The 27339-nt window shown below is 37.5% G+C and overlaps 1 protein-coding gene across 1 annotated transcript; it reads right to left on the minus strand.

Moving 5' to 3' along the window:
- Positions 1-535: 535 nt before the first annotated feature.
- bonsai (28S ribosomal protein S15, mitochondrial) lies at positions 536-27339 on the minus strand. The gene is made up of 7 exons (XM_083140019.1): positions 26964-27339; positions 12010-12187; positions 10493-10548; positions 9169-9349; positions 6961-7094; positions 3367-3562; positions 536-1228 (listed from the first exon to the last, which is right to left on the minus strand). The coding sequence occupies exons 1-7, from the start codon at positions 27106-27108 to the stop codon at positions 943-945; spliced, it is 1176 nt and encodes a 391-aa protein (XP_082996145.1). The 5' UTR covers positions 27109-27339; the 3' UTR covers positions 536-942.

Here is a 27339-nt window from a genome sequence, read left to right on the forward strand (position 1 = left end):
AGCGCGATGTTTTCCAACCACTCCCTCGGTTAACCCGGAGCCACGGTTAATCGGGACTCGGTTAATCGCGAGTCTACTGTACACTCTTTTTATTGGGTGAACTTAACATAGGTTCTTTCACCTTGCGTCTGCTGTCAAATTAGCAAGGGGGGTACAACTCGATTTACGGATTTAGGGGATACAATACCTACCTTCAAAAATTTAGGGGGGTACAATGTACCCCTGTACCCCCCCCCCCCCCCGTTCCTGCGCCACTGAGGGAAGGTAAGGTAGAATGCACTTGCTCTTTCTTTCCTCTAAGCTGCACCAAATAGACAACTGTTGAATGTTTTGTTCAGGGAAAATACAGTCGTATAAAATATTTGATATCTTTTCAATAAAGGGACCAAGGAAGGTTTTTTTTTTTTTTAAAAAAAAGAGGGAATATAGGCTGAAAAACTACACTAAAGGGACCAAAAAGAAAAATGTTTTAAAAAGGGAATGTGGGCTGGGAAAGGAAATAAAAAAAGGGAAGTCAAAACCATGTAATCTTGTTGATGGACAACACTGTTGTTATTTATTCCACGATCAGTGTTGAAAAAAAAAGAAGGACTTTCCTTTCTGGCCTCTAATCATAACACTTGTTAACACCCTTTAAAATCAGGCCTCTAATCATAACACTTGTTAACAGAGTTTCAGTTGGGTGGAGGAAGTATGAGAGTGTTGACATAATTTACTTTTCATTTAATAGATATCAAGAATGTCATTTCAGATATTCACATAAACTGTGCAAGCAAGTTATTTCAGCTTCACACAATAACTACTGTACACATGAATTATAATTCTACATCACTTTCATTAATTACTCAACTAGTTAGTAATCAGAATAACAAAACAATTAGGGACACAGTAAATTTATTATGATGATCATGCTAGTTGCAGAACTTGCACTAATGTCATGCTTCATGTATTCTGCACATCGGTACTTCCACTTTTGCGAACAATTTCTAATGATTGAATTTTTTCCACCACTTCTTGAATATCTTTGTCACTGACAGTAAATGGAACTTCGCATTCCTCTTCTGTTTCTTTGATCCACTGAAGTGTTTCGGCCTTCTCTTTCAAAAAGTCTATTTGCTGAGACTCCAGTTTCTCTCTGTAAGCTTTCAACTTACCCTCAACAATATCTTCACAGTGTATTGCTGTGAGTTTACGAAGTGAATCTTTCCGAGTGACTCGTACTCCCATTCTAGAAGAAAACAACAAAAAATTATGACAGAATGCATTTTAAATATATAAAACTTTAAAAACAACATTAAAAAAACTTGTTTATATTTGAGCCATGCCTGTGTTAATTTGCTACACTTTTAACTATCCGAGATTATGAAATAACTATCGTTAATGATAATTCAACAATTATAGTCTTCCGAATACAATGTATTTTCTAGGTACATAAAACAAGAAACATGGCAACCAATATTACATGTGTTGTAAATGTGTAAACTGACAAATGCATTTTGTGACCATTGGAATATAGTACTTGGTTGATTGATTGATTGATTTAGTTTATTTTACTTCACATTTTGTGCCTCTTGGCTAATTTGCGAAGATGGGGATGAGTGATGAAATTGATGAATGGACATTCACAAACAACCAAGCCCGACCGGGATTCGAACCCGGGGCCCTTGGCGTCGCAGCACGATGTGCTAACCACTCGGCCACAGGGTTTGCAGGGTTTCCAAATGCAGAGCCTGGATTTTGCCCAAAAATACCTATTTTTCTTCCGGCCAACAGTAAGGTTCCAGTAAAGAAAATTTCCAGCACACTGCAATCATTGTACATTCTATTGTGCCTAAAATGAACAAAAGAGAAGAAAAGGGACACACAATGTTTCATGTAAATTTCACACCGAAACAACAAGCTACAAATGACACTTGTTTCTCTGCTCAGTTTGCACGATGTCGACATCGGGTGATGATACTGATATAACTGCATTAATCTGTTCATTACTCACCAGAAGAAAACTGTTTCTTCTTATGTTTTCTTCTGGTGAGTGTCAATCATGTAAAATTTGTGCCAGTTATTGAACTCTGGAGTTCCAAGGGAAAACAAAGAAATCATATGCACTGGCCTCAAACTGTATGCACTAGACTTTTTCCTTTCCTTTCCAGCCTGGATAAAGCAAAGATTTAAACACTACAGCAGGTCAATGTCCCGATCTCAAGAATTTTCCTCGTAAATACCTTTCTAGTATTTCTTGAGTGACCATCTAAGTAAAGAAATCAGCATTATTCTTGTCAGGATCAACATAAAAAAATTCCCGTAATTAATTCCTGTACCTGTGCTATTAAAATATGTGTAAAATATATTTCTGTGACCACTTGCAAACATTCTCATACGAGGGTGCTTAGGCTATAACCTGTCACTTCTGATTCCTCACTGCTTTTCTGATTAAATCCTTTCCAAAACTTCAACTGAAATATCTTCTTCAGTCTTTTCATTTGATTTTTATTATTTAGCATCGCTTTTCTGCCACTTTTATCTAATTGAGGCAATGATGATGAGTGATGATATGATAAAACTGAAGAAGGGACACTGTTCCCTCGCACTGTGTGGTGCTGTGCTAACCACTCTGCCACAGAGGTGAGCAGGTTTCATTTAAGAGTATATTGAGTAATTGTTCTTCAATCAAAATATCCCTTTTCTGATATTGAAGCCTCATGTCTGACATATGAGGCTGTTCACTGTCTGCCCTTTGTAGGGGAGGGGGGGAATACTAACTATTGACAAATGGAGATTGTCAATATTCTTCACTTTTATAACTTCACAACAGATATCTAGGATCACTTCCAAGAGTTACAGCAACTGCTAGCAGAAAGAGAGGGGGCAAAAAATGAAATGCATATATGTAAGAATAGTTCCAAGTAAACATATACGTGAATACGGATTAGGGATGGGACAGATTAATCGGTACCCTATCTGTATCGGCTGATATAGGCATATTGGTGCATCAGTTTATTGGTAAAAATTACCTGACTATTTGACCAATTCGATATATCTATAATATCTTACAATTTAGTGCAAAATTCTGCCATTTTGTTATAATTTTTATTAATAATCTCCATGCTCTACTTTTTAAAAAAGTAAATGTCTAAATATGCAACTTCTTTTGCATTGCATTCACCGGAAACATATTTATTAAGGAGGTCAATGAACCATTTGGGATTTTATATCGGATCGGTAGAATTTCAGTATCAGTAAATTTTATATTTGTACTTTATCAGTATCGGCCAAAATTTCATATCAACCCATCCCTAATACAGACGATGGTATATTGCAAATAAGAAGCAACATAGCATAGTTAAAGGGTTATAGGTCCATACTTACTTCAGCGGTTGTCTGCAGGTAATGTTTAGCTGCTCTAATACCCACTCAAACAGTTTATAGTCACATCTGCGGAGAACTTTGAGGTACTTATTTCTTTTATCTATTAGCTCTTTCAGCTGCACTTTGCCTCTCTTGTCGTGAGGATGCTCCTCCATGTGTCTCTGCAAGTTTCGGATCATCACGGTCATCCTGGCAACTGAAAAGCAATCAACACTGATCATTTTCACAGAAATAAGAAAGAATGCAATCCTGCATACTTGCACGAAGTTCAACAATTACAATTACCTAATGAAGCATTTGCTGAAAAAAAAAATATTGTCTGGACTCGCAGTTTTCTTTCCCTGAATGACATGCTCGATAGTGCCTATTATAGTGATGCATTGAGAATTTTTCGCTTCAGCGGCAAAGAGTTCACACAGACGATGCTAGATAGAGCACGGAATTTGACAGCTTCAGCACTTGAGAGTTCAGACAAAATTATCAGTATATGCTCAAAGCTCAGTAGTTCACATATAACCCTAATTTGTCTGTGGTACTGGGCCCTCAAATATCGATCGTGAAGTGAAAAATGCAGTGAAATTGAAACTTGAGTGAACAGTCATCATCTTCATGTTAAAATGAAGTTTAGTCTATCTCACCAATACATAGCGATATATGAAAACAAATAAATGATTATGGGCTAAAACTACCAAGGTGGATTTTTACACATATATTTCATTATTGTCACATTGAAATTATATTTGATTCTATATATTCGAGCAGGACTCTAGTGACTTATGTGTAACGTATTCATCATAGAGACATGTTCGATAAATATGCATAACAATTGCATTTGAATCAGGAATTTCCCAAACATCACTATAAGGGAGCCAATGTGAACAGTTCTGTCTATGAAATGTTACTATTGATAGTTTCACAAATATACTTAAAATTAGGGGTGAGCCAATACCAATGGCTATCAGAAATTAGTTTTTTTCAAATTTAATCTTTTGGTGCCCAATCGTCTCGATCGAGATACTCTTACGTAACCCTCAGGTGCCCGATTGTCTCGATCAAGATGCTTTGTCAAGGACGTAGTTTTTACGTTATAACTTCGCTATTTTTGGCTAGAATTCAGATTTTCTTTTTTCATATTCTTGTTAACACATGTATTTAACAGAAATGATTGTTGCACTTTTTTTTTCATGAAAATAGCTGGAAAAAGCGACTTCTTTCTTGCATCTTTTTTCAAGGGAAAAATTTTGCTGACAAAGGAAGGCTGGCTTTGTTGTTCTAAAAAATGGGGATTTCCCCCCTCCCCCCAAGGATACATGACAGTGTCGACATGCACATGGAAATTAACTCTGGCATGTAAGGAACACAAAAATATTTGCATTATTATCGTATGACCAATGTAATGTGAATTGTATGCCCAAAAGGAATGGTCAGCATGCCACTTATTCAAGCTTCAAAATGCAGTGTTACCTTGAAATGACTGTAGCTCAGAGGCTAATTGCCCTAGAGATATGAATGATATACCGTTGTACACGGAATGAATCAGACGATATAAAATGTATGCACATTCAGCGTATATATGGAGGGCTCTCTAGGGCAATTAGCCTCTGAGCTATAGTCATTTCAATGTAACCCTGTATTTTACTGAAATCCGAAGCTTGAGACAGTGGCGCACAGTTATTTCGTTTCAGGGGTACAACTCGCGTTACATTGGTCATATGATAATGATACAAATATTTTTGTTTCTTACATGCCAGTGATAATTTCTATGTGCATGTTGACCTTGTCATGTCCTTTTTCCGGGGGGGAGGGGGGGGGAGAAACCCCAATTTTTTAACTCCTTATATACATCGAATGTGCATACATTTTATATCGTCGAATCTGTGATTTATTCCGCATACAACGGTATATCATTCATCTCTCTAGGGCAATTAGCCTCTGAGCTATAATTTTACTGAAATCCGAAGCTTGAGACAGTGGCATGCAGGCCTTTCGTTTCAGGGGTACAACTTGCGTTACATTGGCTATACGATAATGATGCAAATATTTTTCTGTTTCTTACATGCCAGCAATGATTTCTATGTGCATGTTGATCTTTTTTCAGGGGGCAGGGGGGAGAAACCCCATTTTTTAAAAAAGAAAATATATTTTTTGGGTAACGCTCCATTTTGAAGCTTGAATCAGTGGCATGCTGACCATTCCTTTTGGGGGTAAAACTCACGTTACATTGGTCATACGATAATAATGCAAATACACCAAATAGTCTTCAGTACTCTTTCTGGGATCTCTAGTTCGATGTCGATTACCTTACATCATTTTCCTGCCTCTTGGGTTAATTTTCCGCCAGAAGAAATGGATGATGGCACAAATACAAAGCTTTGACCAAGATTGAAAACTGGGACTTCTGGCTTCGCAACATGTCAAAGAGGCTGACTTCTAGGTACACAATATTTATTTTGGTATTGGTATGATAGGAATTATTAGGAATACATCATTTCTATGGGTTCAAATTGGTATTGGCTCGCCCCACTTAAAATAGTATAACTGTGCCTCTTGTCTGTTACTTTATAAAACAATTCAATAATTTAAAAAAAAGACAAACTTACAGTTTGACATCACACTTGAAATACGGAATATAGAATACCTAGGAGTAATTTTATAACATAAATCTTACAACTAATGAAAGTTTTTTGGTAACCCAAAAAATAAAACTCCGGAAATTCTTTCCACAAGCTGGCAACACTCCCATTCTTATATATTATTATTTTCTTCCCCAATAAGTATCAGCATACTTCGAATGAAACTTTCCTACATACTACATTTATTCATTCACTTTGGTCTATTGTGGTGACCACTGGGGCATGCAGAATACGATTTTTTGTTGATTTTTAACATTGATTATTACCAGGCACAATGTATAAATTTCACCTCCGGTAAAAGCTCCATCATACTGAAGCATAAAAACAAATATTTCATCTCTCTACAACAATTAGTTCTTGAGCTACATCTTGTTTGTACTTCATGCTAAGTTTACAAAGCGCACACTTGAAAGGTACCCATCTGGAGAGGGTTTACTGGCTTGCAAGGTTCCATTTGCTAAGTGTAAATAAAAATGTATATCTCAGAAACTAAGAATGCTAGTTAAAAATTATATCATTATATGTAGTACTGATTAGACTACAAGCCTGTGGTCGAAAAAAGAAGATAGAAGATGAATGTAAAAAAAATATATTATTATTATTTTTACAAAATCTGAACTTTGTAGAGCCTTCACTTAGGCAACACCAGAACGTGAGGGTTCGAAACTTTACCTGCATATTGCCTGATATGTGTTTCATTCTTGTGGCGAGAATTGCACACTTGCTGCTGATACTTTAGGGGGGGAAAAATAGCTAGAATCATATCAAACTTTACTCATTACTAATGAGATAATTTAAGCCTCATGTAGCTCCAAAAACATGTATCTCTGAACATGCTTTGAAAGTCACAAAATGCTCATGTCACACCTGGCATTAGCAACCTCCACTGCCAATGACATATATGTCATGCCAGCATTTATTAAAGGTTAAAGTTAACATGGTCAATGAATGTAGCACTTACTTTGTACTTCATATGATCCCCAATCATGAGCATGTTTCTGAATTTTCTGGACCAAATTGCCCCTGTAATGACGAATACTTTCTCTCTTCTCTTTAAACTGTAATGTGAACAGCTTCTTCACAATGTCATTGGCACTACAAAAAAAATTAAGGTAAGTAGTGCAAATAATAGGTACTTGCACATTTGATAACATAGTGGAACTCCGATTTTACATTTTCCTGCATTATACAAATATGTTCAATCTTGTTTGTCCCAACATAGCAAAATGCTACAAAATTTTCGTCAATTTTACATTTTCCTGCATTTAAATTTTTTTTCAGGTTGGTTCCCTGAAAAATGTAAAATGGAGGTTCCACTGTATTGCTATCAAAAAATAAGTTGAAACTGTGGTAGGATACTTGTAAATAATTCCTATGAAATCTTTCACAATAGAACAGCAATGAAAGAGTCACAATACAACAAACTAGAAGAATATGCATATTACTCTCTTTTCCAGACATTGGTATTTTGTAATGGTATTGCACAATTGTGTATTACATATCAACTTTTGGCACAACATCACTTTACCTTTGACAATGCCAGCGAGAGGCTGAAGAAATGTCTGTACTTTTAACTGTTTGTGTGCTGTTTATTTTATTTACCGTATTTGCCAGTGTAAAGATGCACCCTATTTTTCATACACATTTTTTTTCGGAAAAAGCTTCATCACTGCATTTATAATTAATTTACAGTATTTTAAACATAAAGTAATATGTAGGCTTACTTTCAACAAATAACTTACCTATTCTAACTAGAAAAGAATACATTTTAATCTTCTTCATCACACACCACAAGAAAGCAAGAAATAAATCATCTAATTCAGAACAGAGAAAGTTGCCAGAAATGAAGGTAATCAAAAACTGACTACTGGCATCGCGTAAGACCTATTTTTAAAGAAAAAAAGCAGCCAGCAAATACGGCATTTACTTTTTAAGGACTTGGACTGGCACATGTATGAATCTAGTGAACATGAAATCCCCAATGTTACAGCCTTTGTGCAGGGATAAAAAAAAAATAAGAAAGAAAACACAGCACAAAATGACACACTAAAGGTTACCATTTCATGGGTTTATCACCTGAGAGGAAGACTACAAGGCTTGTTTCTTCTCCTACTCCATTGATAATGCAGGTGAGAAATGCATTAAATGTCAGGCTTGTAGTGACTTATACTGTATTTTCTTTCTTCTTTATCCGCATACAGGAACAGGTGAGAGCATGTTTTATCCAGCATGTGGATTAAGAAGATACTTAAGTGAATCTCCAAAATTACAATTGTTCATAGTTTTTTTTTAATTTCTTCTTGAGTGTATTAAATTAGATCAAGTACTAATGAACATCTCTTTCTCTCAGGCCAGAAAATTTCCGTAACTAACTACAGAGAGTTGAGATAAAGTTAGTTTGATCACACTATGAATCCAGTGAATATGACTGTTCCAAAATTATTTATTTACATTTTCTAAGTCACTTGTCACTTTTTTCACTAGTTATTTGAATTGTGGTTAGTTTCTTCTTCACAATGCCCAATCTGTCAGGCTTGTTCTAGGAACAAATGAGACATTTCATTACATTACTTTTCATGTTCACCCACAAGTTTCACAATTTTATTGTAGCATAGAATTTAGCAAATCCAAACTGTCCACCTATATCGTGTTTTGCATGCAAAATCTCTTGAATTCATGATTTGAGTACCACTATTTGATGAAATTGCTTAAGGCTTTGTTTATTCCATGCAGAAAAGAGATCCAGATCTTGCAAATATTCAGCCTTGGCTTTAGTACTTTCTGTTAGATTCCTCCATACTTCCCGACAAAACGAATCATTCCCTCAAGTTGGCAATTTCAACACTAAACACTATGAGTATGGAAATGAGAAATTATTTGATTATGGCATTCCTAGATATAGAAAAGGCATAGGAGTGGAAGAGATGAAGGCCCTTTTTGTTCGTTGCACATTACATCCCAAGTCTGAAAAAAAGTAACTTGCTCATACATGTGACCATGGTTCAGTGTTTAAAAATAATGTGTTACTGAAGTCAAAAGCAAATATAATTAACATAATTGAAAGCAAAGAAGAAGGATGACTACAAAACTAGAAAATCAAGAACCTAGGTGAAAATGTAATTGATGTTGGATAGAATTCTGCAGCAGTTAAGACACTTTAGTTACTTACGTTTCAAGTTCCTTTGACTTCTCATGCAGAGATGGAAACTGTGAAAGGTCAATTGGGGGTAATGGTTCTAGGTCACCACTCTTCTGAGGTAAAATGCATGAAACATATGGAGGTCTGACCCATTTGATTGGCAGATTAGATTTAAAGGCATATCCACGTCTTGAATGAAGTTTGTTGATGACTTAGTAATATGGAGAAACAGGGAAGAAGTATGGAGACAGATTGATAGTTGGAATGAAGTTCAGTGCAGAATAGAGTGAGGTGCTAATAACAAGAAACATAGCCAGAAATGTACCAAGAATAAAGGTGGAAAAGGAAGAGTTGAGGGTAGTGGAGAGTTTCAAATATCTAGGGATGCATCTATGAAACGCAAGAAAGTAATATATAACACTTACTATGTGCCAAAAATTACATATGGAGCAGACACTTGGCCAATGACAGAGACAAAAGAAAGATGCAGGCAGTGGATATGAAATTTTTAAGGATTATATTGTGGATGACCTGCTTCAAAATAATAAATAAATTGAGGAGATCCAACAAGACAGTGGGGTGGTGAAGCTTCAGGACAGAATAGATCAGGCACAGATGAGATGGTTTGGACACATCAAGAGGATGGGTGCAGAAAGACTGCCATTAAGAGCTTACAATGCACAAGGAGTGCGAGTGAGGCCAAAGGGGGAGACCAAGATGTGAGTGGAAAGAGCAGATAGTAGAGAATGTTAGGAGAAGAGGACAAGATTGGAACACCGTGGAAAGAGAGGAGTGGTGGAAGACCAGAAAAAAATGGAGAGGCTTGACTTCTATGCTGACCAAGCAAGAGGCAGGAAAACGGCGAAGAATGATGATGATGACAAACTCAGACTCGAAATACATCTATAAACACAAGTCGCAAATGTTACAGGATATATTAATCTACGAAAAAATGTTAATTGTATAAGAATTTCAAATCAAATTCAAGATATTTTATCTTGCAGTAATCTTTCGTCTGTCAGATAGATTGTTCTGCAAAGGACACTAACAAAGCAAACATATTGAGAGAATTCTGTTTTATTTTTCACGCAGCTCTTTTTTTCTTTTCCTTCCTCCATAAAAACAATAGCTAAACTGTGAAGCACTTGCCTCAGGCATAAATTCAATGGGATATGGATTGATAAAAGTTGCAATTTTTCACATCTATGGAGAAAAATTCACGTAGAATTCCGGGAGTTGATATCATGCATAATTCCCGAAATTCCCTTTGAGTAGCCACCCTGCACATTGTCACAAGACATTAATTTTCTGGCATTGGAGAAGTCTGTGCATACACCCCCAAATAACTGCTCACAGCACGGCATGTCGCCACGTTTGTTCGCTTGTGCCAAAATCAGTGGCAACAACGCCCTGCAGATGACCGAGAAGTTTTTGACAGGAGTCGTGCCAGGTTAAACTTTCTGGCCATCAGTAGAATAACCATTAGCTCCAGGTATCGCCTGGGGATAGGATTGGTTTTTTGAAGACCCTCAATTGCCAGACTCTGGCTTTATTCCTTCCTTCCTTGAATTTGAAATTTCCTGCTCTCAAAACTTTCCAGTTGCTCTGAGGCTTCATATCTCCCTAAAAACTGATAACATGGTTGATGTGGAGTGGATCCCGTTAAGTACTAACTGCTGCACTTGTTGTGCAAGTTGACTTATAGCCAAGTTCAACACTTCGGCTTGGTCTGCACTCTCCACAAGCTTACACTATGATTACATCTTACGCTTATGTTCAGCAATATTCTTTATGTGTACGAAAAACAACAAATTAATAAGAATGTCGAGCTGACTGTATTCGGACAAAGGACAAACATGTCCTGCTCTGGCATTCCAGAATAGGGTAGGGGATGTCGGTGCATTGGTGCAAGTATGCATATTCCAGGGCTTCAATTCACATTTCCTTTAATATTTTATTATGCCACGCAATTTTGTTGCAACATTAATGAAAAAACATCCCAATGAAGACAAAAAAGCTGTTCTGGATATCCAGCATAGGTATTAGAGAAGCCAGTATGAAAATAATTTTCAGCCAGTGACAACTACAAAATATTATAACCTTAACTACAAACCAAAATCATAATAAAACTATTAACATTATTAAATTAACTATTCACTAATTGTACATTATTTATTAAATTAGCTAATCAGACAGCACTTAATACTGCTCTGGTGTCCAGAATGAGTAAACTAAACACTAAACATTATACTCATGACAACAATGTATATCTTGTATTTTATTTTATTGTTCTTATTTCTTTTTGTGGCATATTATGTATATTATAAATTATTGAATAAATAAGAGAGATTTTAAAAAAAAACATTTAAATTCAGAGAAACTGACATCCTGGTTTATTTAAAGGTACCAGGATACACATATACCCTCGAATGTATGTGGGTGGAGACAGGCTTACTTCACCCCCCCCCCCACCCTTCACTCACCCTAATCATGGCTATTACCCAAAAGTGGTGGAAATGAAAAGTAAAAAACAAATACAGAGTAAACAGCACTGAGTTCAGGTCTACATTGTGATTTATTGTGTCATTGGGCAACAGTCTGATACACAACATGACTACATGTTTCTTACAGAGTTCTGTGACAATGCTACACATTACATCCCAAGTCTGAAAAAAAGTAACTTGCTCATACATGTGACCATGGTTCAGTGTTTAAAAATAATGTGTTACTGAAGTCAAAAGCAAATATAATTAACATAATTGAAAGCAAAGAAGAAGGATGACTACAAAACTAGAAAATCAAGAACCTAGGTGAAAATGTAATTGATGTTGGATAGAATTCTGCAGCAGTTAAGACACTTTAGTTACTTACGTTTCAAGTTCCTTTGACTTCTCATGCAGAGATGGAAACTGTGAAATGTCAATTGGGGGTAATGGTTCTAGGTCACCACTCTTCTGAGGTAAAATGCATGAAACATATGGAGGTCTGACCCATTTGATTGGCAGATTAGATTTAAAGGCATATCCACGTCTTGAATGAAGTTTATCACCTAGAAAGGAAAGGGAACTACATATATATTCATGCGCACACAACAAGATAAACGTTCTTAGTTACCATGGAATTATAATTATATAAATATAAACTCAATTCACTTAAAAACACCAGATGACACAAGTTCCCGCTGTTGCCACGACGGAGCACAACCCCGCGTGTTAGTAGGTTTAAGAGAATGGAAGATCACATTGTAGAGTTGGTCTTTGTAATCCATGTGATACAAACTGTTAGAATTTGCTCGAAAGGTCATGGATGACACAAAAGTGCCCCGGAGAGAGGTCGGTCTGACGCTCGAGCTAGGCAAAGCAGCCTGGTTGACGTTTTCACACACTTGCAAGGGACCAGCAACTTTTGTCCTGCTGTCGCTTTGCTTTTCCCACATGTGGTACCAGCACAATTCAGCCCAGCCAGCTATTTCCATGGCTGTGCATTTAGATACAGGAAATATATTTTTATTAATACGAAATACAATACAAAAATGGATGTAAATAAGAAAATTAAACTCAATCACACAACAACGCTTTGAGGGTCAAGGCCTGCCAAGTAGCTTTCCATTTCATATATATAGTCTGTTGAGTTCTTGTAATGGCTTCAATCTCTTGACGTATAGCTTCTTTGAGGGCTGCGATTGTGCGGGGGTTTATTTCTGTATACTTTTCCCTCAATAAGCCCCAAAGAAAGAAGTTGGGTGGGGTGAGATCGGGAGATCTTGGTGGCCAAAGATTTTTTTAGATAATTCAGTCTCCAAAAAAAAATTAATTTCTCTCATGCTGACATTTGAAGTGTGTTGGAAATAACCATCAGTTAGTTCATCATCTGTTATCTGATTGACAAACTCAGTGAATATTCCCAGGTAGACTTCAGTGTTAACAGTTTATTAAAAAAAAAAAAAAAAATAGGGCCTATAATTCGCCTATGAGACACTCACTCCAACGAACCAGTTGCCCAATATTTACGAACGAGGAACACACTACCAAGATGCATTGTCACAGAACAAAACAAATGAAGGTCACTGGAAGAGTCCAAACCTATTCCGAGGGGTTAGATCTTGTTTTATATTGTTGAAGGTATGTGCATACAAAATTTCACGACAAACTTTAAGTAAATGGCAGCTTTATAGACAAAAGTTTTCGGCCTCTAGCAAGGGAATCACCCGATACTTGTTTGCTTTAAAATGTAAGTAATTTTGTAACTACTTGATATAAATGATTAACTACATAAAACAGTAACAAAATTGTGCATTACTTCTTTAGTTACACTTTCGACATGTTTATTGCCACCAAAATTGCAGGAGCAGATCACCTTAATACAACTTGTAAACTTGCTTCTATGCTTCATTCATTTATTTTGGGCCTCCCCGATGGCACAGTGGTGGCATCATCACCTTGTAAACAAGGGGTCCCAGGTTCGATACCCGGTGGAGGCACATAGTGGTTCGGATCCCACTCTAAACTATAGGTCCAGTCCCAATTTGCCTTACTGTGATAAAGTGGACTTAAAACATCAAATCAATCAATTAAATGAATCATTCATTTTGATATTATTACTACAGTGGAACCTCGATTTTTAAGATTTTCAGGGGACCAAGCTGAAAAAAATTAAAATGCAGGTAGATGTAGAACTGAGGAAAATTTCTTAACACTGTACTATGTTGGGACCATCAAGTTTGAATATATAATTCGGGAAAAACTCAAATCAAGGAACATAAAATCGGAATTTTACTGTATTGACATGAAAACTAAGGGTGCAAAAGGAAGATTGACCTGAATACAAGGGATGTGCAAGCACCTCCTGGTGCCACATATGATTGTAATTATTGTTATCAGCAGAAGCATGTTCTGGTTCCTCAGTTTTTATTTTCCTCCGAATTCCCTGAGATTTCCAGGTTCTCTAGGTGTGTGGGAACCATGTAATCATTAAATACTATTGGATCATTCCACGTGAAATCACCCAATTGAAAGACAAAAAGTTGCTTCACAGTCATGGATTTGCTTTCATTTTCTTTAATTGATAGATACTTCATCCAATATGACAAATATGTAATATTAGACTTGTCCAACAAATATTTCGAAAGTTACGAATTTTTTAAAATTTAAAGATATTCAGAAATTGAGTGGATGAACGAACACACCATGTGACACAAAACGTGTCATATCTCGAAAACTATGTGGAGTATTGTGATGATTTAGGTATTGTTGGAGCGAAGGACAGTACTAACACAAAATAACTGTGTTACCATTCTTACTTGCTCATAAAGTTGAAAAATCTTTATTGAATAAGTGGGAGAATCATTACTATATTGTTTATCCACTTTGTTCACAATTGTACAAAAAAAACTTTTAGTTCACAGAAATTTTACTAAGACCTGAGTTTTGGTCCAGATTGCATTTGGGTCAGTCCATAATGAATGGTCCAGCACTGGTTGCTTGACCATTTTTAACATTTTCTATATTTTTGTTGTTCTAACCCCTATGCAGGAGTAGTACAAAGTAGAGATGGCCAAACGAATCCGGATCCGAAAGTTCCGGATCTGCAGATCCGTGTCTGAAAGTTCCTGATCTGGATCCGGATTTGAGAGTTCCGGATCTGCGGATCCGGGTCTGAAAGTTCCGGATGTGGATCCGGATCCGAGAGTTCCGGATCCGGGTCCGAAAGTTTCGGATCTGGATCCGGATCCGAGAGTTTCGTATCTCAATCCCATTATAATATTACCACACCTTAAAATGTATTATGATCTTCGATTACAAAGAAATTTCTCCTTAGTCCTACAAGAATTTTTTTCAAGTGTTGTTCCTAAAATACTTTGCTACGCATCGGCTAACACACTCGTGCACAAATGTCCGAGGTGATTTTGTAAATGCCATTGAAACGAATATGTATTCATTTGAATGTATTGGAAATGAAAACACACATAAATGTGAGACATTCCATTCCAGGATGAAACCTTTAACACATATAACAAGATAGAAATGTTATACAAAAATTGTACAATTGTTCTACAGTTACAGTTTTACAAATTAAAACATTATAATATATGCAGTGTTAAATAATTACAAAGTGTAAGACTAACAAGGGAGGTTATCTAAGTGTCCCCCTTCGATTTCCATGAAACTTGGCAGGTGTGTGCATAAATGGGCCCAAATGAAGAAATACGTGTTTTTTTTTTGTTTCAGCTAAAAAACTGTTTTAGAGGGCAAAACCCCCTCAAATGTCAAGATGAGGATCGGACCCCTGTGTCCGCCTCCGATTTCCATGATACTTGGTAGGTGTGTGTATAAACGGGCCCAAATGAAGAAATACGTGTTTTTTTTGTTTCGGCTAAAAAACTGTTTTAGGGGGCAACCCCCCCTTCACATGTCAATATGAGGACAAATTTAAGTGGGCATTTGATTTATGTGTCCCCCTTCGATTTCCATGAAACTTGGCAGGTGTATAGTGGGGCCCAAAGGAAGAAATACGTGTTTTTTTTTTTTTTGTTTCAGCTAAAAAACGGTTTTACAGGGCGAAACCCACTGAATTGTCAAGATGAGGACAAATTGAAGTGGGGATCTGACCCCTGTGTTCCCCTCCGATTTCCATGAAACGTGGCAGGTGTATAGAGGGGCCCAAAGGAAGAATTACGTGTTTTTTTGTTTCAGCTAAAAACTGTTTCAGGGGGCAAAATCCCCTCAAATGTCAAGATGAGGACAAATTGAAGTGAGGATCTGACCCCTGTGTCCCCCTCCGATTTTCATGAAACTTGGCAGGTGTATAGAGGGGCCCAAAGGAAGAAATACGTGTTTTTTTTGTTTCGGCTAAAAGACTTTTAGAGGGCAAAACCCGCCTCAAATGTCAAGATGAGGACAAATTGACGTGGGAATCATCTGACCCCTGTGTCCCCCTCCGATTCTCATGAAATTTGACAGGTGTATAGAGAGGTCCTATGCCCCCTGTTTCTTCCTATGCCATATTTACGTGGTTTCGGGGTCAGATCCCCACTTCAATTTCTCCTCATCTTGACATTTGAGGGGGGGGGGCTCTATACACCTGCCAAGTTTCATGGAAATTGGAGGGGGAGACTTAGACCTCCCTAGTAAGTGTATTAATTAATTACAAATCGCGCACGCGTGCGCACACACACTATATATATATGTGTGTGTGTGTGTGTATGTGTGTATATATATATATATATATATATATATATATATATATGTATATTAGCAGGTAACAATATGTTATAAGCACATTCTTACTTTCCAAAGAAGCGCATGTGGGATGGCAAAACGGATCCGGATCCGAAAGTTCTCGATCTGGATCAGGATCTGAAAATTCCAGATCTGCGGATCCGGATCCGAAAAATTTTAGGATCCGGAACCAACCGGATCCAGATTTTGGATCCGCCAGGATCCGGATCTGGCCATCCCTAGTTCAAAGCAGGCATTATTTTTCTAAAACTTGACTATGTTTAAAAATGGTGGCCACTTTTTGGTTCCTGACTTTGGGTATTTTTGGCCTTTGCAGACAGTTGCAATAATTATGATAACTTAGCTTAGAAAAATGATAGAAAGCTGTGGTAAACAACATTGTTTTCAGTACATTGAACAAAAATCAAAGTTTGGGATTTTTTTAGGAGGGAAGTAGAGGGGCATGTAAAAAAAAAAAAGGCCGATTGGTTATTACAGAGAATAAAATCAAGCGAGAAAATTTTTATTTTGATGCTATACAAGTGCATACCCTGGCTATTTTTCTACATAGTCACCATGATGCTCCAAGCATTTTGGTACCGAGGAACAAGTTTACGTAGACCCTCTGCCACCTGGGATCTCAGCCAGTCGAGAACTGATGTCTTGAGAACTTCACTATAATCGAAACGTTGCGAAGCAAGCCACTTTGTGGGATGAAGGAACAGATAGTAATCACTTGGGGCAAGATCGGGACTGTATGGTGGATGATTAAAACATTCCCATTGGAATTTTTGAATTGTCGCACCAGTACAGTCAGCTGTGTGTGGGCAGGCGTTGTCATGAATAAGCAGAATTCCAGACCATAACATTCCTCTTCGCTGGTTTTGGATGGCACGTCGCAATACAGTGTTTTGCAATACACATCTGCTGTGCTGGTTCGTCCCGGTTCCAGGAATTCCACGAGGATTACACCTTTTTGGTCCCAAAACAAGGTTGCCATGATTTTGCGATGTGATGGTGTTTGCTTGAATTTCTTCGGTTTCGGTGAACCGGAGGGACACCATTGCATGGACTGCTGCTTCGACTTACCAGTTACGAACGATATCCAGGTTTCGTCTCTAGTCACTATGTGAGAAAACAAGTCATCCCCATCCTTCTCCCAGCGGCCCAAAAAATCACGTGCTAATTTCATCTTTGTGTTTGTCAACATTTTTGGCACCCACCTCACACACAGTTTGCGATAACCCAGATTGTCCGTTGCAATTTGGTGCAACGTTTAATCAGATACTTCAGGAAAGTCCTTGCCTAGATCAGTAATGGTGAAACGGCAATTGGATAGCACTTTCTGATTAACACGTTGCACAATGTCGTCCAAGAACAACAGACCACTAGGCCTGCCGCTCCGCTCGTCATCATGAACATTTGAATGTCCTTCCCGAAAAGCACAGCACCATTGTCTAACCTTTCCTTCACTCATTACTGTTGGTCCGTAAATGACACACAATTCCTGATGAATGTCAGCTGCACTCAGTCCTTTTGCGTTGAGAAATCTAAACACTGACCTCACCTCGCATTTGGCAGGATTTTCTATTAGTACGCACCTCCACACTGAGAAATATACCTCTGTTGCAGGCACAGAATACTAAAACATGCTTCCGTGCATGCACAGCTTCGTCAGTGTTGCCAGTCCCAAGTAAAAAGTTATCGGCCCTTTTTTTTGACATGTGCCTCGTATAATATCAAAGCTATAATTTTATAATATCCAAAGTTTTGGCTGAAAATATTTCTTCTCTTCTACTGGTTTCTTCTGTAGTTAAAGCTCTTTGAAAATGCTCAATTTTCATTTTTTTCACAAAGTTTGAGCCCCTATATCTCTGATGGGGGACCTAAAAGAATTGATATTTACAGCGTAAAGTGTACTCTGAGAAGTACCTGTCAAAAAATCGAGATTGATATTCCATGGATAACAGGGAATTTGGGCAAAAGGTAAACTTTCGTTATTGGTTACAAATAATTATTTACCTTTAATAAACTATCATGGAATTATAATTATTGTATTTATTAATTACATTATGCAAATGGCATATTAAGTCCGATAGCTATTATGAATGAAAAGATGAGTAAGGCAGAGGTTTGTTTGAACAGATTAAGACATGCAAGCGGAATACCATTAGTGCTTCATTCCCTCCCTCTTGTGCTAGCATCCTTTCTCTCTTATAAATCTTTTTTTTTACATAAGAAAAGTCACATTTCCCAAAAAAAGGAATGTTATTTTTTTTCATTGATTTTCTTGTAAAAAGATTCCATAAGTATTAAAACAAGCAATTTGTACAATTGAGGAAAGAATCCATCTTTCACAAGTAGAAATACCATGCAGATGTAAGTGTGTTGCTACTTTCCAAGACATTTTGAATGATGACTTAAATCTACTGTAGTAGTGCTAAAGAATTCCATTTGGGGTTCGAGTAATGATGGTAAAGGGGTTAGTTATTAATTTTCTTGACATTAAATGTAATTTTTATTTTCTTAGATGTTTGTGTACACTACACAATCACAAAGTTATCTTGTCAAAAGTCAGATATCATGTTTTCCTGGAACCCTAACATGTTTTTCGCTAGTCCCGCCAAAGACGTTAATTTGGAATTCACTGCACTGGGAACAATTCAGATCAATCAAGGCTGGCTACTGGAGTAGTTGCAGCTTTCCACTAATGGTCTCAGATTTCATGTCTTAACATGTACAGATAAACCTCTGCCTTACACCTTTTCATTCACAATAGCTACTAACCGACTTACTATTCCATTCGCATTATGTAATTAATAAATACAATAATTATAATTACATGATAGATTATTAAAAAGTAAATATTTCTTTGTAACTAATAACAAATTTGAAGGATTTTGATTAACTTCCCCCTGTTGTAACTTTGTTATCCAAACAATATCAATCTCATTTTTTTTACAGGTACTTCTCAGAGTACACTTTATGCTGTAAATATATTTTATTTTTAGGTCTCCCATCACAGATGTTGAAAAAAATTGAAATCGAGCATTTTCAAAGAGCGTTAACTAAAAGAGGAAGCCAGTAGCACAGAAGAAATATTTTCAGCCAAAACTTTGGATATGTATGTTTCCTCTAATAAATTATAGCTCTGATATTACATTACTTCCATACTAGAAAAATCCTAAACTTAGATTTTCGTTCAAAATTTAATATCAACTTTGGCCTTAAATTTCAGCCATTTTCATTAGAGATGGTGAAAAAAGGCACAGAAGATAAAATAAAGCTTCAAAAGTACTTCTATCATATTTATCGCAATTGTCTGCAAAGGCCAAAAATACCCAAAGTCATGAAACAAAAAAATGACCACCATTTTTAAACAAAGTCAAGTTTTAGGAAAATAATGCCTGCTTTGAACTACCCCTGCATAGGGGATAGAACAACAAAAATATAGAAAATCTTAAAAATGGTCAAGCAACGACCCATATGCATTCTGGACAAAAACTCTGGTCTTAGCAGAATTTCTGTAACCTAACAGTGGATACCCTAAACAACATAGTAATGCTTCTCCCACTTACTCAACATTTCTAACAATATTATGTGTACTCATATTAGTGGTAATTTGTGTGTGTTTTAGGGCCATTTGTCAAAAAAATATACAGTGTGTCCCACAAAGAGGTTTACACTATTTGAATGTTAATAACAAGAGAAAGTATTACAGATAACTGGATGGAACTTTTTGTATCTGGATCTGTCATGATTAGTGCTTGTTGCCATTCATTTGTTTTTCTTTAATTTCAGTTCAGTTGCCAGTAGTGACAAGTAATTGACAAGATGGCTGGGAACCTTTCAGTTGAGTAACGGAAGTGGATTTTAAAGTGTTTTTGGAAATGTGAGAACATGAAAGAAGTGCAGAGACGATGGCGGGCAGAATTTGACACTGCGCCACTGTCACGTCTAACAATTACAAAATTACGCGACAAGTTTGAGAGGGAAGGAACTGTGTTATCTGAGACAGTGTCGCAGGAAGAAATTAGTATCGGACGAAAGAGGCATGGAAGCAGTGGTACAAACTTTCACAAGATCCCCCAAGAAGTCCATCATCAAATTCTGCCCACCATTGTCTCTGCACTTCTTTCATGTTCTCACATTTCCAAAAACACGTTAAAATCCACTTCCGTTACTCAACTGAAAGGTTCCCAGCCATCTTGTCAATTACTTGTCACTACTGGCAACTGAACTGAAATTAAAGAAAAACAAATGAATGGCAACAAGCACTAATCATGACAGATCCAGATACAACAAGTTCCATCAGGTTATCTGTAATACTTTCTCTGTCAACATTCAAATAGTGTAAACCCCTTTGTGGGACACTCGGTAGTTGCATGCTGTGGAAACATTGGTTCATACACCCAATACTGAAACCTGTGATATTTTTACTATGAAAAATATTAGCATTCTGATTTCTTAATATTATGTTTGACATGTATTGATTATGTTGTGTAACAATTTTCATTGTGGTAAAACCTGGCATTCCCTATCAAACAATTACCCAAAGTTGAGTATCTTTTTCATCACAAAAAAATACTTTAAAAATCTTTAAAGATTTTTCAACTTTATGAGCAAGTAAGAGTGGTATAGTCCACGTGTTTTCTTCGTTAACGCCCAAGAACTGAAGAAAGCTGCCACCATGAACGTGGGTGGGGATAAATAGCGGGCAAGTTGTTTTCATCCAATAACACTCAACCTCCAGCCAATGGGCGCAGCTGTCATTCTGCTCGTCTACTCCACATGCAGTCTCAGTCACATGACTGCGGATACGCTGTTGCCGTACTTTGTAACTTCAATGTGAAGACCGTGGGAAGGTACTTGTGCACGGAGGGACCAGGTGGCATAGAGTAGATGTGGAGATTGTGCATTGAATGTGATTGTTGCAGCTGGTGGGCGCACTCCGTCGACATCAAAACCAGCTGGTTGTTAACGTAGCTATAACTTCGACTATAACACAGTTATTTTCTGTTAGGACTGTCCACCTCTCCAACAATACCTAAATCATCACAATACTCTACATAGTTTTCATGTCACATAGTGTGTTCGTTCGTCCACCCAATTTCTGAAAATCTCAAAATTATTACATGCAGCACACAATCTATAAAACTCTCATACTGATCTGTTCTCTGGATAATTCCTACATAATGCATTTCTCTAACCTCCAATTAATTGCAACATCACTATTTCTCTTCAAGGAATTCAAACCCATGTGTTGCCATTCCAATAATTAATTTGATCTATTTCTTATAAATTCAACTGGGTCTTCTGTGTTGAATAAATCACACCAAGAAATCATAAAATTTTTATTAAAGGGCATTTAGGAGCTCAATTCTTGGTTGAATTGTGCCAGCCCATACTTTTATAAATATATATAATTTTACTTCTGAGAGCTCAGTCATTAGGGCATCTGACTACCATGTGAGAGACCCAGGTTCGATCCTCTTCGGGGGAGAACCAGGATTTTTCCACCTGTTGAAGCAGTTTCGGCACCCACCCATTATCGAATAAAGTGGGTACGTGGAGGAAACTCTGGGGGATAAAGGCTGCCAGGGGTGTGGTGCTGATACACCACCTTCATGGCATGATACACTTATATTTAAGGTGAGGTGTGACAGTTTGGCACCAGGCATGCATTTATTTCAATATCGTCGGAATGGGTAATGCTACTAAAGAAAATTCACACATAATCTGAGAGTTTGAATCTCTCCCCATGTTGCAAGTGGCAGAGGTTTTTGAAGTTGATTATTAAGCTAGATACCGGGTTTGAAAAATATGATGAATAAGTATTTACACAATCCAATGTATTTCTTATGGAGAAACAACTTCACATTCAAGTTACAACTAAACAAATGGGAGTTTCTAGCAAAAATATCATCTACAATGGATGTTCTACCCGATCACATGTTATTTTCCACCATCAGAAGTTTGATAGTCTCTAAGGCGAAAGATGAATGTCCTGGTGCAGTTGTTTATTTTTTTCGAATTTCAGTTGCTCTGTTGTCAAACGTATTTAATGCAACAGATGATAGAAGATGATTGAAACAATTTTCAAGATTTTCACACATTGCAATATTTACAAATCCAGTTTGGCACCATGCAGTTCTTTCCGTAGTCAATAGTAAACAATAAAAGTAAAGTAAAGTGTTCCCCTGTGCATAGCACCACGCCATGAAGGCGTATAGGGGGTGTGGGGGTAACGCCCCACACTTTCTTGATCCGGTCGTGAGTGGGGGTGATGTGATCAGCATCACGCCCCTGACCGCCTTTACCCCCCAGGGTTTCCCCCAGGTACCCATGTTATTCGACGCTGGGTAGGCGCCGGGGCCGCTTCCACCGTTAGAAAAGTTCCCGGATTTGAACCGGCCGGGGATCGAACCCGGGACCTTGAGCATGGTAGTCAGACGCGTTACCGACTGAGCCACCGCGGCCACCCAATAGTAAACAATGCCAACACTAAAGTTTTTGAAGCGAAGCTCCTATGAGGCTTTTGAGGCTTAGCCTACCCAAAAAAATGTTGAAATTAAAATGTTCTTATACAATCAAAGTTTGTTAAAACGAATTAAACTATGTAATCCGAACGTTTGGCTCCGCCGATCCTTCCATATATCTCGTCAGGCAGGCCAGAAAGAGAGAGCGCGTTCGGGCCGAACTCTGAGGCTTTTGACGAAAAGCCTCGCGTTTAAAAGGCAGCTACAGCGTGAGCTCTGTGTACTGGTAGGGGAGGGTAAGGGGAGGGGACCGCCGATTCGCTGGGTAAAAGCGGCTAGTCTCAGGACCAAACCTGTTGTGCTTCTTCTCGTGCAAAGTGCGTCCGTCGTTCACGCGCTGCATTGTTGAATGTTAATTTACTTCAAGTGCATTCGCGCGTGTGTTTGTGTGTGTGTGTCACATAGTGTATTTATGTTATAAAAATATAATACTGTAAAATTGTGTTGGAAACTCTAAGATGATTTGCAGTAAAATAAATGTAAGTGGACAAGACTTCGTGGCTCTCAGATCCTTAACCTACGAAATATTGGACACACTGACTGTGCAACTGGAAATACGTTTTGGAGATCTTGAAAAGATAAAATTTGTTGAATTGGTAGACCAAAATAGCTTTGGGGAATATAAACTACATTTTCCTGTGATGAAATTAATTAACCTTCTGTCCACATATCCATTTTTCAACAAAGAACGATTAAAAAATGATTTAAAGAATATCTGTGCTGATGAAGAAAAGCATTTACCTCCTGCAGACCTTCTAAAATTCATAGTTAGCAATGATCTTCAAACAATCTACAAAGAAGTAACACAACTTATCAAGTTGGTCTTGACATTCCCAGCTTCCTCCGAAAGAAGTATGAGCACCCTCAAGAGAGTAAAAAAAAAATATCTCCGTAATTCAATGAAAAATGAAAGATAAAGTTCTCTCAGTTTCAGTAGAATAGCCATTGAAAAAAAAACTGGTTAAAGAACTTTCTATTGATCAAGGCTTCAAACAAAGAGGAATTGATACTTTTGCGACCAACAAGAATCGACGCATGAACCTGCTGTATAAAAAAAATATAAGCAGATTTTTCAGCCTACCCAGTATTTACGCCTTAGCTTCGCGACTGCAGTATACAGTACACTTGGACACTTAATCGTGCAGTTTCCAAAACTGAGATGTTTTGTCAACATGCAACGAGCAGGTGTCGATGGTCCCATGTCAGAAAAGGACGAACCTTGGGTTGCAGGTTGATTCTGTTGAGGCAATACAGAAGAAATAATGAAAAACTAAAAGTTAAAGAAGTAATTTTGTAACAGTTATGCTGTGTGTAATCACTGCTGGCCTTGATGTACCAAAGTGCATGCACATGCTTTAAAGTGATGACAACCTATTCTTAGTTTTCACCGTATAGATCTGACGGCATCACCCATCTCAATAATCCACTATATGAAATCAAAAATAAGGGATTATTGGATAACAATCTTGTCATCTTCACCTCAGCCACGGTGCTATACAAAAGTAGCTGGGGAGGTAAGAGGGTAGTGGAGCGACGCAGCCAATATAACAATATCAAGCCACGTGAAAAATGTATGCTCATGGCAAACATTGGTCTATGTGGGCCAGGAGGCAGGTGCCACAGTTCACAGCCAAACGAGTGCACGAAAGAGCCAGATCTGGCTACAAACGAGCTAAGTTGGCAACAGTGCTCCCCAGGTGCCTGAGAGAGAAGGACCTAGGGGAAATTGTCCCTCTCCCCCTTAGGCTAAATTATGGTCTGTAAGCATCTTGAAATTAATAAGAAGCACTAGTTCCTTTCAATGTTCAAATATCTTTAGGTCCATCGAAAGCACTATGTGAAGTACTGAAATATTGCTAAGAAAGATGCTTGTAAACATAATTTACATATTTTATAATTTTGAGTGTATGTCCAACCAGCACAATTAAGATGAATGAAACCATCCTGGAAAATGAATATTTCAATACAATCCTAAATACATGCGATGGAACTTTAAAAGACCTACCTTAACTCAGAGCAAAAGGAGTCTGCCTTACCATGTCAAACACATGCACAGCGACGAGAAGAACAGAGGCTTGTGTTAGCTAGCACTCTAATGTAGTGTTGTCATTATGTTTTCTAAATAAAAGCATTGGAGTTGGAAAAAGACAGTGTCATGAAAGTCGGCAAGATGCTTGTGGGGAATCAGCATTGTTGTACAGAACAATGGCAAAGTGGGCACAAGACGTCAATGAGAGATACCAAAATGCCTTGGCCAAGTTGCCCTAGCACTTCGGCCAGTTTCTAATCCAATATAATGATACAATATAAGAAAGCCTCTCCTTCAACAGGTGAAAATAGCCTCATATGCTATTTAGAATATTGGAAATGTGTGTGGAAGCAAGCTTGGACACGGCACACAGGTTAAAGTTGTCCAAAGTAACATTTTGTGAGAAATTATCAGAAAAAGTTGCACAAGAAACTATAATTATAAAGTGCATTATTCTGCAAATTCGCATCACATAAGCACATCGTGCTATGATGCCTGGGGTCCCGGGTTCGAATCCTGGCCTGGGCATGGATGTTCGTGAGTGTCCATTCATCAATTTTCATCATATCATCACTCAACCCATCTTCGCAAATTAGCCAAACGTGGCATTAAAAGCAAAGTAAAATAAAGCAAATTAAATTAATCAATCAATCAATCATTTCACATAACATAGCCATGTAAGTATGTGGGTTCACATCAGAATATACCTTGTGATATTTTTCCAACTCCATGGTGAGCAGAACAAAAAATATTTGATACATACCAACAACTAAAAACTGAACGTATCTGTGTAACAGGCCAGGCCAGATTGTAGAACATGTGCAGTTAAAAACTTCGTGAAAATAGCTCAAAAGTTAGCTTCACCTCACTCCATACAATTATTTTGCTAGTTGAAAAATGTGTAATTATGAAACTCTTAACTGAAATTGGTTAGTTGCAATTGGCAGACAAGCCAAAATATATAGTTTTGTGTTTAAAAAGCAGGATTTTTTAAAAGAAAAAACACCCATTCAAAAACTTTGACTTTTTTTAAACTCTAATTTACAGTGATACCATACAGAGTACAGCAAAATTAAATGCGGATTTCAATTTTATATAATCTTCATTGCACCAAAATCTTGTCATGTTACGAAACAGCCCATTACCGGATCTACAAGGGTAAAAATTTACTATCCTTCGGACACCTCTAATTTTTTCGTTTTGTCAATTTTTGACATTTGTACTTACGTATCTGCTTCGCGGAACATTCCTGAAGGTGTATCAACGTTATTTTGATGAAATTTGAACTATGTTTCCTAATCTAACAGAACTAACTTAAGCACGCGCCAATGGTTCGTGGGGCTAGCGCCAATGGTTCGCAATTATTTCCAATTTCTAGATCCTGATACTAACACGACACCAAATTTTAACTATGATTCCTAACCTATCCACGCGCCAATGGTTCGTGGGGCTAGCTATTCTCCGTCGGAGAATTAATTTTCAACGAACAACGTGAATTTCAGCTATGAAACATTCCCACATCACACAAAACACTTTCCCGATGTTCGACAATGCTACAGGAACTTATTACGGTAAGTAGTTTCTTCTGTAAAAATAAATAAATGTGTCCGAAGGATAGTAAACTAGTACCAAAAATATGCGTAGCCCCACACACCATTCTTGCATATCCCCAAGAACCATTGACACATAGCCCCACAAACAATTGACACATAGCCCAACAAACCATTTGCGGAAACGTGCCTTCTTCAGTTAGAAAAACACGTTTGGAAACACTGGCCGGGATTACGTCATCACACACAAGCTACATCCACCTGGAAGTAAATGGATGCGAGAGCTTTTGTGCATCGGTCACATATTTATATCGAAAAATAATGATTTACCGGCAAAATTCAATCAACGATGCAAGAAAACACTTCCCCGAACTTCCACAAGTATAAAGAAACTGCATTCGGTAAGTAATTTCTGCTGTAAATTTGAAGAAATCCGTTTGTCCGATACGAGAAATTTACGTTATTCTGTAATTAAACCCTAAATACTTACATTGTTGACGGAAAGTAAGAAGTTTTGTCCCTCGTGAAAATGAATGCGCTTCTCTGTAGTGGTGATATCTCTTACAAAAAGTACCATGCACAACTGGAGCTGCATATAACCATTTTCTAGGCAATAATCGTGCTCTTATGCTCATTCTGTCCGCTTAAATATAAGTTTATCACTAGGTTAAAATTAAAACAGCTTTCCAGAAACGCTGAGCAACATCATGAGCATTTACTTAAAACACTGTGGAATTATTAATTACAATATATGCTATATTTGTAATCGACAAATAATATAAATAATATTTCATAAATAAATAAACAGGAGAGCACACTCTGCTTTGTGGGTCCACAGCACCACAGATCATATGGATATATCCCAG

Source organism: Lepisma saccharinum, chromosome 18 (assembly GCF_977018435.1).
Source record: "Lepisma saccharinum chromosome 18, izLepSacc3.1, whole genome shotgun sequence".
Classification (NCBI taxonomy): Eukaryota; Metazoa; Arthropoda; class Insecta; order Zygentoma; family Lepismatidae; genus Lepisma; species Lepisma saccharinum.

Excerpts from the sequence above, each read along its gene's own strand:
- bonsai (XM_083140019.1), bottom strand. The coding sequence starts at position 27,108 with ATGAGCATAAGAGCACGATTATTGCCTAGAAAATGGTTATATGCAGCT. Across the intron at positions 10,549-12,009 it reads AAGTCAAAGGAACTTGAAAC|GGCGTTGTTGCCACTGATTT; the intron begins GTAAGTAACTAA and ends GGTCATCTGCAG. Across the intron at positions 9,350-10,492 it reads ACGTGGCGACATGCCGTGCT|TCATCAACAAACTTCATTCA; the intron begins GTGAGCAGTTAT and ends CATATTACTAAG.